The sequence below is a fragment of the Corvus kubaryi genome, unplaced genomic scaffold, assembly GCF_017639235.1.
Source record: "Corvus kubaryi isolate FWS band 111438036 unplaced genomic scaffold, C.kubaryi_AGA036_p1.0 74, whole genome shotgun sequence".
NCBI classification, from domain to species: Eukaryota; Metazoa; Chordata; class Aves; order Passeriformes; family Corvidae; genus Corvus; species Corvus kubaryi.
The window spans coordinates 14597319-14609545 of NW_024582061.1; the positions used below are offsets into that span (position 1 = coordinate 14597319).

At 43.9% G+C, this 12227-nt stretch overlaps 1 protein-coding gene across 1 annotated transcript; it reads left to right on the forward strand.

Annotated features, from left to right (window-relative positions):
* Nucleotides 1–3010: 3010 nt before the first annotated feature.
* Nucleotides 3011–11303, forward strand: RASD2 (RASD family member 2). The gene is made up of 3 exons (XM_042051033.1): nucleotides 3011–3789; nucleotides 7224–7503; nucleotides 8986–11303. The coding sequence occupies exons 2-3, from the start codon at nucleotides 7233–7235 to the stop codon at nucleotides 9513–9515; spliced, it is 801 nt and encodes a 266-aa protein (XP_041906967.1). The 5' UTR covers nucleotides 3011–3789; nucleotides 7224–7232; the 3' UTR covers nucleotides 9516–11303.
* Nucleotides 11304–12227: the final 924 nt, after the last annotated feature.

A 12227-nucleotide genomic window follows, 5' to 3' on the forward strand; every position in this document is an offset into this window, starting at 1 on the left:
GAGCAGCAGGGAGGCAGTTCCCGCGCGCGGGAGGAGCAATGCGAGCTGCAGTGTCAGCAGCAGAGCGAGGCGCAGCGGAAGTGGCGTGACCCAGTGGTGCCTGCCTGGCCCCGTGCAGCGCGTGGTGGAACGAGTCCTGTGAACGCCTGAGGGGGCGGCACGCGGGCAGCAGCTGGTGGTGGTGGCGGTGGAGCGGAGCCACACCCAGCCGAAACGCGTGCTGGAGCAGGGCACGGGGGGTCATCGCTCGGGAACCCAGCCGAGACGTGGGTGCGGCACCAGGCAGCGGCTGCACAGCTGAGAGCAGAGGAGACGGCACTCAGGGAGCTGAGCGGTGCGGCCCGGCCCGGCCCACACGGCCCCGAATGCAACCCCGGGAAGAGCGCGCAGGGAAGAGCGCGGAGGCACAAGCAGCCCCGGCAGCCCTGGCGGCACTGACAACCCTGGCAATTCCGACACAGGAGTAAGCGAAAGAAAAAGCAAAAATGCAGCGAGACAGAAAACAGCAGCCACTTGGAAAAAGGAAAAAATCATCGTAGCTAAGGTTTTAGGAATAGTAAAATGGTATAATGTTAAACAAAATTATGGTTTTATAACTAGATGTCACAACCAAAAAGACATATTCATTCATAGAACTGCTGTTAAAAAGAATAACCCTGAAAAATGCATCTCAAGCTTGGGAGATAGGGAGGTGGTGGAGTTCAAAACTGTGCAAGGTAGAAAAGGGTTACAAGCAACAGAGGTCACTGGGCCTGTGGTGTTTCTGTAAAAGGCAGTATATATGCTAAATATCATAGTCATGTTAGACAATATCTCCATTATAAGCCCCTCCCTTTCCTAATCCCACCTTTCCCTTTTACCTTATGTCCTATAACCCCCAGTGTATTCCCAATCCGTTTTTTCACCCATGGTTTCCCTCACAAAACCATGCCTTTGCCAATTGTTTCCCCAAAAATCCCTTTCCAATGCCAAGTGGGGGATGAAGAGGGGGAGGGAAGAAATTAACTATCGTTGTTTAGAGTTCCAACAGGTACAAATGGAAGAAACCCTCTCCTGCCTCAGTTTCCCCACAAAGCATGCCCGGAGAGTCCTGTCTCCCTTCTGTCAGCCTTAAGATGTTCCAGAGAATCTGTTTGGACATTTAAAGACTCAGGAGGGTGGCTTGTTTTGTTTTGAAACTGTTCTTGTTATGTTTATCCAGTGGTTTTCAATGTTAAGTTTAAAATCTCTTTTTGTTAAAAATAAACGGGTGAAATGTTGGGGGCCTCCCCCCTGCCATTTAGTCCTGGGAGAGGGGCCTCGGCAGGGGGACCACAGGGTTTCCCTAGCCCCTGGTCAGCCTCGTTCCCCATTGGATGTTTTGTGTTCCCCTGCGCGGGCAAGGACCCTCGGGTCCCGTGATTGAGCAGTTCCTTGGCAGATCCCGGCCATGCGGCTGGAGAAATAAACATCTCTGAAACATCTACCAAGAATTGGTCCATATGTATTTCTTTCCAGGGGCCTCGTTGTCTGATACATCGTGTTGCAGTATCCGCACTGTAACAATGACCCAATACCAGTTCAGTACTGCTGCACTGTTTCAGTTGTGCTCTGCCACGTCCTGCCTTTTCTTCCCAAATCTAAAGTTGTTTGCAGGATCTGCTGCTTCCCAAATTTGATCAATGTTGTTTTGCCTTTGTGTTAGCCTGTGAGTCCCCACATGCACATCCTGCTTAGGATGACCATGACCCTGACTTCAGTGGGAGCTGCTTCCTCTCACAGACAGTTCCAGCTGGACTCATCCCACAGCCTGCTTTGTATCCTTTGAGGTCTGTGGGCACAGAGACACTCATAGGCTTGTCAGGCTGTGCCTGCAACAGCTGTGGAACTCTCCTCAGTGGTTGCTGCAGATGGCTGTGGATGGCTACTGTGCAGCACCAGGAGTGCAGGCAAAGGAGGGAAGGTTTATTCCGAGGGTGGCAACAGAAACATCCCTGTGCTCTGAGGAAAAGGAGGAGAGAAAGCGAGGCGTCTTGGAAATCCCTCAAAAGCTGCAGGAATTGGTGAGGGGAGGAGGTTTCGGGATGATACATACACGGTAATTGAAAGAATCTTTGTGTTCGAAAAAAGAGTGAATTTCTCAGGGGGAAAAAAAAGAGGGACAACTGTGGGAGACCTGAAACTGTGTTTGCATTTGGAAGACTGTGCCTCCCTTCCATTTTCTTATTGTCAAAATATCTTGAAAATCTCAGTGTTTCTCTTCTTTTTCTGCCTCACCCCCAATTAGGAGTTTTAAGTGGGAAATGCTGAAGTATTTCATTTCAAATCTTTCAAAAGCAAGCTTTTTGACATCTTTTAAAATAAATGCATAGATTTAAACTATTGCTTCAGCTCAAAAAGGAGAAAAAATTCAAGTCAATCAGCAATTAAATAAACTGCAAACACAATGTTTCACTTGGGGTTGAACAAATTCCTTGAATTCACCCTATTTTTAGTTTGTTTCTCTCTTTTTCCTGAGCTTCAGTTCCACACACTTTCAGTTTGTTTGACCTTTTTTAACATTTCTATTACTCATCCCTAGTTTAGTTTTTTCATTTATTTAAATATTAATGAAAGAGCAACAGTTACACATTATTCTCATTTCTTAATCAAGCCGACCAGCCATTCTGATGTAAATGTCTTGAGGTTGAGCAAACAGGGGAAAGCATTCCACACAGCAAAAGATTTACAGAAATTATGGACAGAAAGCCCCTGCTTGGGGAATGAGTCAGTCTGCTGCTGTCTAGCAGAAAAAATCAGCACGGAAGTATAGAGCTTTTAGAAACAGCTTATGAATTTACAGCTTGCAAAGTAAATGAATTCCCTGTGTCTCTCATACACATACACTAACTCATTCCCCTCACATGCATACATACAGGTCTCTGGTGGAAAGACGGGGAATGTGCAGTCTGCAATGCACATGAACTTTCTGTTTAGAGGAGAAAAGATTTTTCCAATAGGCACAAAATCCCACCCCCTCAGCACCCCTCCTTCCCCTGTGTCTGACACTGACTTCAAGGGAGGAGTTGAGCCAATTATCTGTGAGTCCTACGGAAGGAAAATCTGCAATTTGCCAGTAGTTGTGAGAGAGAGAGGGAGAAAGGCAGGGAGGGAAGGAAAAAGACTTAACCGGCAAATGTGAAGAAAAGCCCCTTCTGTCCTAGAGAGAGAATATTTTAAAGCAAATCTCAGACCAGAAGAAAAGAAGCTCATGGGGAGGGATGTGGCAGGCAAGGTCTGGGAAAGCATAAGGTCACTGTAGACAACTTCCATGCCCACTCTGATCTTTCTCCAGAGGATCTGAGGTGGCACAGAGACAGGGTGGGCCAGCTGGATGCACCCACTGCCCTGCACAAGTAGGTGCTGCTGCTGAAATTCTTTTCCCACAGCAGAGCCTATGAAGTACAACTTGCAAGAAAAGGCAGTGGGAGCAGGAGAGACTCTGCCTCTCTTTTTCTTGAACTGAGCCTCTGAGTGAAAGAGCTCACCTGTCCAAAGGGAAAAACTGTCACCGGTTCTGAGACTCTTCTTTAGCCTGTGTCTGTTGCCTGATCCAGTACTTACATCCATGGGGGAACGCCCTCTGGAGCCCTGCGGTCCTTCCCAATCCTGCTAAGTTCTTGGAAAATACTGGAGAAGAACTGAGCCCAGAACAAGCAACGTGGGATCCACAGAACAACAGCCTTTTACAACAGCAGCCACCTCTGATTCAAATTATCAGCTTAATCAGACTGCACCAAGATCCAGGACTGCTCCTCCAAGGAAAGAGAGGTAAGAAATCGGCACGGAATTTGGGGTGAAAGTAGGAAACAAGCATCCCACAGGAGTGATTTTGGTGTGCATGAAAATTACGGGGACACTAGTAGTGATTAAGAAGTGACAGGTCTGTTATGCATGATACAGCGTGTGTCTGCCGATGTCCTTTTTAGCTGGGTGCAGTGATTAACACTGGGGTGGCAAACAGAGACACAACCAGTAGCTGAAGACAGAGGAGTGCAAGGGAGGTAGTTCAGAAGACTTTCATGAATGGGGAGTGGTAGGGAGAGCATACACCCTGATGGGAGGATGGAAAACTAAGGTGTAATAGCTCTGGGCAGGTTCAATAAAGAATATCTTCCTTAGGTATCTCCCTATGAGTGCTCATGATCAAATTTGTCAGTACCTCACTGGAATTCAGACAAGCGCTCTCCAGAGCATACAAAAGCAGATTCATTGTCATTCACTCCAGTGCCTGCCTGTAAAAAGAGCAGTGGTGGTTAGCAGGTAGAGGATAACACAGGAAGTCAGGAGAAATGGGGTTTAATGTTGATTTTTGGACCGTGGTTTCAGCTCTTTCTGGGCATATGAGCCTTTCCCTTTATTTAGTGGAGATAACATTAATTGCCTGTACTTCTATGACATTTTGAAATCCCTGTACTGTACCAATATAAAATACTAATATAAAGTTTCTAGCATCAAGCCAGAAGGTAGCACTGGGAATTAATCTATGCTTAAGCATTTAATAAACTGGAAGAAAAAGATGTAGATTAAAGCCAGCTGGAGGTTGTTTGTCTCCTCATTCCCCTCTGATTGATTTTGCTTTACTTAGTACATGAACATGTGGTCTCTCTCTGTTTCCTTTCTTCTGTCTTTAATCTTTTTCACTGTATGAGCCCCTGTGCTCCCCCCTGTGCTCCCCCCTTCCACTCCTGGGTGTTGAGGCTGAAGTTTCATTCCTTTTTGGAGGAGGAAAGAAGGCAGACTGTGTTGAACTAGAGAAAAACTGGACTGAGGGGATAAGAAGAGAAGGCACGAAACACAAATATAAGCTCCCAGTTCAATGGCACACCCTGAATCAGATTTGCAGCAGAGGTGAGGAGTAGCAGCTCCATGAATCGAAGTGCTGAAAAGCATATTTTGAGTGAAATGAAATGCAGTTAAGAGAGCACAGGAGTCCTCTTGACTGAATACCCTGACAGGTAGAACAAGGACAGTGTAAATTGATCAGGTCCCTCAGCATGCATGTTCTATCCAGGACATAAAAGGCATTAGCTCAAAATGCTTAATTGTGCTCACTCCTAGATGCTTTTGCACTGATTTGTATGAAACTGCTCTCTAGCAGGTGTAAACCACACAGTCCACTTGCCCTCATGCAGCTACACTGGTCCATCACGGCCTGAGGAGCTGCCTCACCTCCAGATACCGGTCCTGGGCAGTAAAGTAGTTTGTAGTTTTTACAACTAATCTATTTCCCTGCTCTTCTCTGCCAAATAAATAAGCCTGATAGGGTGAAAGGAAGCATTTTTTTGTCTGCCCATGGATGCAGAGCAGTACTGGACTGGCTATGTAGGATATTGTACACGGGAGTGTTTCAGAGACTGAATATGGTGTTTCTGCACTATTGGAGATAGGTCCTGTGGTAAACAAAACACAGAGCCCAGTTCAAATACCAGCTGCACTCCTTGCTGTCATTCCTGCCACAGTAATCCCAACAGTACTGTAATTCTGAATGTATGTGTCCATCCAAAGTTTTGTTCTGACGTTAGTCTGGCTCTGATATTAGGCTGTCCTGCCCTCTGAATGTAATTCAGAGTGTAAGCTACTCTGAGGAGAGCATTGCATTTCCTTTGTGCTTTAGGTAGGGCTGAATATGCCATTGTTGTGCTGCAAATTATAGCAATAATAATAAATAGTCATGTTTTGCTGTTTCCTTACAGAGCTTGTAATGATGCTGGGTCAGAATTCCAGAGACATCTTTATTTAGCAGTGACTGTATCTTCACTGCTGCTTTGGTGCTTAGCACATGGTAAACAAAGTAAAATATTTTAAGCTCTTCACTAAAATAATTGTCAGCTACATAAAAGCTTGGGAGATAAGATCCACTCAAGGGAAAGATAGGAATCCAGATCTGGACTCAGAAATGATCTTTCAGTGTACATGAAGTACTTGCATTGTAATATCAAATAAACAACACCTAAGTTAAATAAATGACACAGTGGGAACTTGATTATTCTTTAATAAGAATCTAGTAACCAAAATAAACTGTGTCCAAAATGTGCCTCCTTTGCTGAAACAGGCAGCTTTCCCCACACAGGGGCTGTATTTTTCTTACAGCACACAATTCATTTGAACTGGTACACAAAAAAATGTCTGAGCAGCAATTTTTCTTTCCTTCCAAAGTTTCCTGCATCTGAGTGCTCTGTCAGAATGCAGTCTCCAGGGTCTCTAGACTCACTTTAAATGTCAAGGGATGGAAATCTTGTCTAATAGCTATTTAAGATGGCTGTCCTTCATCTTTTCTCCTGCTTGTACTTAGCACTCGTGCTTAGCAAAGCCAGTAGCACCCACAACATCTGTATGTATAAAGACTGGAGCTCCTAAAAAAATCTGTATTTCTGCAGTTCTACCCATTGACAGCCATTCTGCTGCAACAATGATAGTTTGCTTATGGGGAGTTCCCACACTACCAGTCCAAATAGCAAATTTAAAATCTGGTTTCTAAAAGGTCACTGGAGGCACAGATCTTTGAATTTATCCCCAGCCAGTGCTATTTTGTGTCTCACATTCCCTGTATCAGCAATGAATGTAGCATGGGACCAGCTATTTAAAGTTACTGAGATGTCTAGCTTGCATTGATGTTAAGCATGATTCGTTTTTCTGTCTGACTTTTGGCTGATCTCAGAAAATGAGTATTATGCACAGCTCCTATTTAGGCAACCAAACGAAGCGATCTAGGTTCTAATGGCAGCTGCAGTGGCTGTAATATATTGGGGAATCTGACCTCTGTGTTTATGTATCTAAATGAGAACCAAGTTCTACTGAAAAATCTGGTAATGTGTAAGTGACGCTGATGGCGGGAAGGAACCTGGTGTCTCAGTTGAAGGGCAGCTAATAAATCCAGCCCTCAATGTTTAAATGCAACAGCAAACTACAGTTCAAAAGCATGTTATTTCCACTGTAAATGCCTTCATTTTTACATTACCTTAAAAGAAAAGAAAGAAAACAACAACATCGATAAAACCAAAGCAAACCAAAAACTCCCTGGAATCGAGACTGAAAAAGTTTAAGCATTTCCAGTGAAAAGATTTCTGTATTGATTACCCTTCTTTACTATGCAGGACTATGCTCCAGAGTGTTCTTTGGCAAGCTTGTGGTGAGGAGCTGTCTTATTTTACCCTCCATCTGGTTTCTGATCTTTCCTTCAACTCTGTTATTTCCTCTTTCAGGACCAAGCAATGATGAAGACTATGTCTGGTGGAAACTGCAACCTGAATGTGCCAGCCAAGAACTCATACCGCATGGTAGTGCTGGGAGCCTCCAGGGTGGGGAAAAGCTCCATTGTCTCACGCTTCCTCAATGGCCGCTTTGACGACCAGTACACTCCCACCATCGAGGATTTTCATCGCAAGGTCTACAACATACGGGGAGACATGTATCAGCTGGACATCCTGGACACCTCCGGGAATCACCCTTTCCCTGCCATGAGGAGGCTTTCCATCCTAACAGGTGAGAAAGTCAAGGGGAAGACCATAAGGATAGACAGATGGCTTGAGAAGTGTAGCCTGGAGATGACTGGTTTTTGGGAGATAGCTAAACAGACTGCTTGATTTGCTGCAAGATGCACTTCTATAGAGGGATATTTCCTGGTTGGCATGTTCCCAGCACTATAACAAATGCATTAGCCACAGTGGAGAAGTCCAGTGGGTGAAGGTCTGAAATTGAGATTTTTCCCTTATCCATCTACCTTCCCCTCCTGCTTTGTATTTTTATTGATGTCACAAATAAATGGCTAAATGAAATTCCGTGGGTATAAAGAGCAGCAAAGGGCAAATTAAGCATGTTGTTATAAGACACATACAGTGAAAAACAAATATAAAATGCACAGAAAGGGAATTCCAACCAAGAAAGTCCCAATGATTTTTTTTATTCCTAAAATTGCCAGCCTGATTTCCTTGATTTAATATTCCAGTAGAAGGATAGCTCTACTTTTACCCTTTTTCCTTAGTCTGTGGATAAGCAAATGTGTTTAAAGGTAAAAAAAGGAAAATGGTGGGACCATTTTGCATCTTCTCACTGTCAAGCCATTCCTGTTGTGAGCTAAAATATATTCTTTAATTGTAAAAGTGACAGTAGACATAGATTCAGCCACAGCTCACAACAAACCTTCTTTCTGGATTCGCTATCCACCTTTCTAACAGGCCAGTGAAACATGACGTTCACATCTGACAAGGCTACAATCCATATTCAACGAGATCCTACAACCAGGTTCTGGGATGCAAATGTGTGTTTTAGTCCCTGAAAGCTCTCTTAGCATGTTCCACACAAATGTCATTCAACAGGCAATGATTTGCCATATTTTCTACTTGCAAAAGGAATTTTAAGTCGGGAAATGTCAAAAGGAACTGCCAAGGGATCTGTGTCATTTATGTATCAGGTTTTTTTCATTGTCTGCTTCTCTTGAGCAAATGCAGTGACAGTAGAGCACACTGAGAAACCTCTCATTCCTGACTTGGGTGCTCAGGACTGATCAGCTGTAAATTTCCAGTTCAGGTGTTGCTTCGTGTATGGTGTAATCAAAGGACTAAGGCTGAGTGGCTAACAGCTCTCCACTCTTTCTGGTGTCAGAACAGGATGTGTTTTACATGGAGATACAAATGCAAAGAAGTAAAAAGAAGAGCAATGCAGCAGAACTGAGATAGAAACATGTTTACGAAAGGGATAAAAACAGGCAATAACTTACAAGCCCAATGCAAAATAGGAGTGCAATTGGATATGACTTGAAGTGACATCATAGACAAAAGTCTTTTCCATAGCACTGTAGAAAGGCGTGGGGAGTTGAATCAGAAGAACTAAAGTACAGCTGAGTGAATAGGTGCCAAAGGACAAAAAAAATATCGTGAGGAGATGGAAATAAAAGAATTTCTTTTTAAAAATTCTTCTGAAACTGTGACCAACAAGCCTTTACAGTATCTTTTTTTTTAATTGCAGGGGATGTTTTCATCCTGGTGTTCAGCCTGGACAACAGAGAATCCTTTGATGAGGTCAAGCGACTCCAGAAACAGATCCTTGAGGTCAAATCCTGCCTGAAGAACAAGACCAAGGAATCAGCTGACCTCCCCATGGTGATCTGTGGCAACAAAAATGACCACAGTGAAATCTTCCGCAAGGTACGCACTGATGAAGGTGAGAATCTTGTCTCCAGTGATGAAAACTGTGCTTACTTCGAAGTGTCAGCCAAGAAGAATACCAATGTGGATGAGATGTTTTATGTCCTCTTCAGCATGGCCAAGCTACCTCATGAGATGAGCCCTTCCCTCCACAGGAAAATCTCCATCCAGTATGGTGACACTTTCCAACAGAAATCCTTCCGGATGCGCCGATTCAAGGACATGGACGCCTATGGCATGATCTCTCCCTTTGCTCGCCGGCCAAGTGTCAACAGTGACCTGAAGTACATCAAATCGAAAGTTCTCAGGGAAGGTCAGTCCAGGGAGAGAGAGAAATGCACAATCCAGTGAAGGAGGCTTGCACTTCTGTCTGAAGACACATCCACATGCAGTGCCTTAAAGAAAAAATGGTCTGTGGAAGCAAAGGACAGGCTCATGGGGTTTATTGAGAAAACCCAACACGGAGAAAGGATAGCTTCCTGTGGATTCTGCTGAGTCACAATTGTAAATAACATCATCCTTGAAGATGACAGGGAAAAATCATACACCTGATATATGAGTGCATTTTTTTGTCTTTGTAATGTAGTTCCTCTTCATTCCCCTTTTTGTTTGAAAAATACAGTCCTGAGAAGGAAAGACATTTCAACCTTATCGTTGCAAAGAAAATAGATCAAAAATGCACAGAAGGCATTAACAGTTACCCAGCATGCAGCTCTTGCTAAGAGAGAGGAGGTTATGTGTGTGTATCTCTGTGTGCCCACGTGCACATGTGCATGCATGTGTGGAGCTCTCCTTTTAAAAAGTGGGACTTGCATTTCAAAGGGCAGCAGTCTTAACGGAGGATTCCCAGATTGGGAGCGGACTCTATCTGTGGATGCATGAGTTTCGCTCACTTCTGAGGGCACCTGCATTAAGAACTTGATTTTATGTTTGTTGGGACAGTTACCATTTGACATTGACATGAATGTTGGTTTGTATTATAGATTTTATTTGGTATTTTTTGGGTTTTTTTATTGTCTGGGGGTGGGTTTTTAGCAAAATCAGATGGCAAGTGCATTTGATATTAAACAGTGTCTGCTTTCTACCAGTGAAAGGTGGTTTTCATCTGTAACACTTTCTAATATGTGCACTGATTGAAAGTGAAATTATTCTGCAAAAAGCCAATGCATTTGACTGCTTTGCAAGCCTGGTGTGATGTTGTTTCTCAAAGCAGCCACACCAATTCTGAGTACCATAACACAAATGCCACTCTTTGCCTTGCTGGACACTGGACTAATGATTCCTTCCTCTGCCTGTATCAGCTGAGAGTGACCAGACTCATATGTAGACTCAGACCACTTCAGAGGCAGGACTGGATTTTTCTTCAAAATAGAGAACTGAATGGTTACATGGCCAGCTCCTTCGTGTTTCCTCTGCTAACCTGCCTCTAGTCATTTTGTTCATGGTTTCCCTCATTGTCCAGTAAAGGTTACCTTGATGGAAACATTTGCACTGCAGAAGTCCTTCAGAACAAAAGCTTTGTCCTGGCTGTTCAAACAGGATTGAACTGACTGGTCAGATAAATCTGGGGCTATCCATTCACTTCTTTCCTTTCTCAGCCCAGTATAAGCTTCCTTATCTTCAGCTCTCTCCCTGTTCTGCTTCTGGCTCTGTTGTTTGATGAGCTCCTGTATGCCCTCAAAGTCCAATATACTCTCTCAAATGTGAGCTTGCCACTCTTGCTGACTGGAATGAGAAGTGTGCACACATATCTGTGGGCAAAGCATGGGCCCAAGACAGTACACAACAGTAGAATATATATGTTATATATACCTCAGAAACATCTTCAGATATATTGTCCCTCCCTCGCCCTCAAATTCTGTATTTGGCTACATCTGCCTTGTTGTGTCCTGGGCAGAGCTGTGAGCTGGTTTGTGCTATAATTTGACAGGAAACCAAGAATGATGATTGTCTGTAAAAATTAGCCTCTGGGATTCAAAATCCCATATTCATTTATCAGTTCCACCCTTCATTGGTACTGTATTGGTAAAATACACTGTTCTTTTATTCCTGTTGCCAGGGCAGCACCTTTCTGACCATGTCTCCCTCCCTATCTATAAATATGTACATGGTTTATGATTAAACCTGATTTATTTATTAGCTGTGTTCTGGTTTGGTTTTGTTTTTTTTTTTTACTTTCTCCAAGAATAATGAGGAAGGTCCTGTATTTATGCTGTGCAGGTGCATCTAAGTAAGTGAGTTCTGGGCTGAGAGTCCTGATGAGATCTCCAGTAAGTTCTGGAAGAGCCTTTTATGTCCTCCAGACACCAGGGGCTACACATTTGCCTGTTTGGAACAGAACTGTGTCTATATCCACATCTATCTATCTATCTATTGATCTGTCTGTCTATCTACCATCTTTTTGACCATTATAAATACAGATATCTGCAGAGGAAGACAGTTACTCTTCCCCATGCTGCCTGCAACATGAGAGAACAATAACTCTGTTCTCTGTGCACAGAGCTGATGTGTTGATCCCTGGTGCAATTTAACGTGGTCTCTGCAGCGACATCAGCGTTTATCTCAGTAATCTCTCCAGGTTACTATCTGTACTTCCCACTTATATGAGTCCTGGTCCCTCTGAGCACATCCTCACCACTCCACAGACTCCCCACCCAAGTGTATGACTATGAATGTACCAGTGATCAAGCTCTGGGACTCGTGTGCTGCAAGAACATGGAGGGAGCTTCAAGATGGAGTGAGAAAGGCATGAGTAATGGATATTGGTTGGGTTAAGGGACTCTGGGAAGCTAAATGAGAACTCCTTGTACTATAAACCATGCATTGCCTTACTGACCCTGCATCTGCTCTCCCTGGCCTGCAGGATAAAGCTGAAGTTTTAAACAGCCTTCAAAATCAAGTCTCTGCCTTTGTCTTATAACATTGACCTTACCATTATTTTCCCTACTTCTCCACATCTCACAAACACAGTCTGTCCATCTCCACAAACATACCAGATTTCCACATCCTTCCATGTTCTCCCATTCCTGCCTCTTCCACCATGGACACAAAATCACCCAGCAT

Bases quoted from the DNA above. Each gene is read 5' to 3' on its own strand.
- RASD2 (XM_042051033.1), top strand. From the start codon at position 7,233: ATGATGAAGACTATGTCTGGTGGAAACTGCAACCTGAATGTGCCAGCC. The intron at 7,504-8,985 runs GTGAGAAAGTCA...TTTTAATTGCAG, and splicing joins GAGGCTTTCCATCCTAACAG to GGGATGTTTTCATCCTGGTG.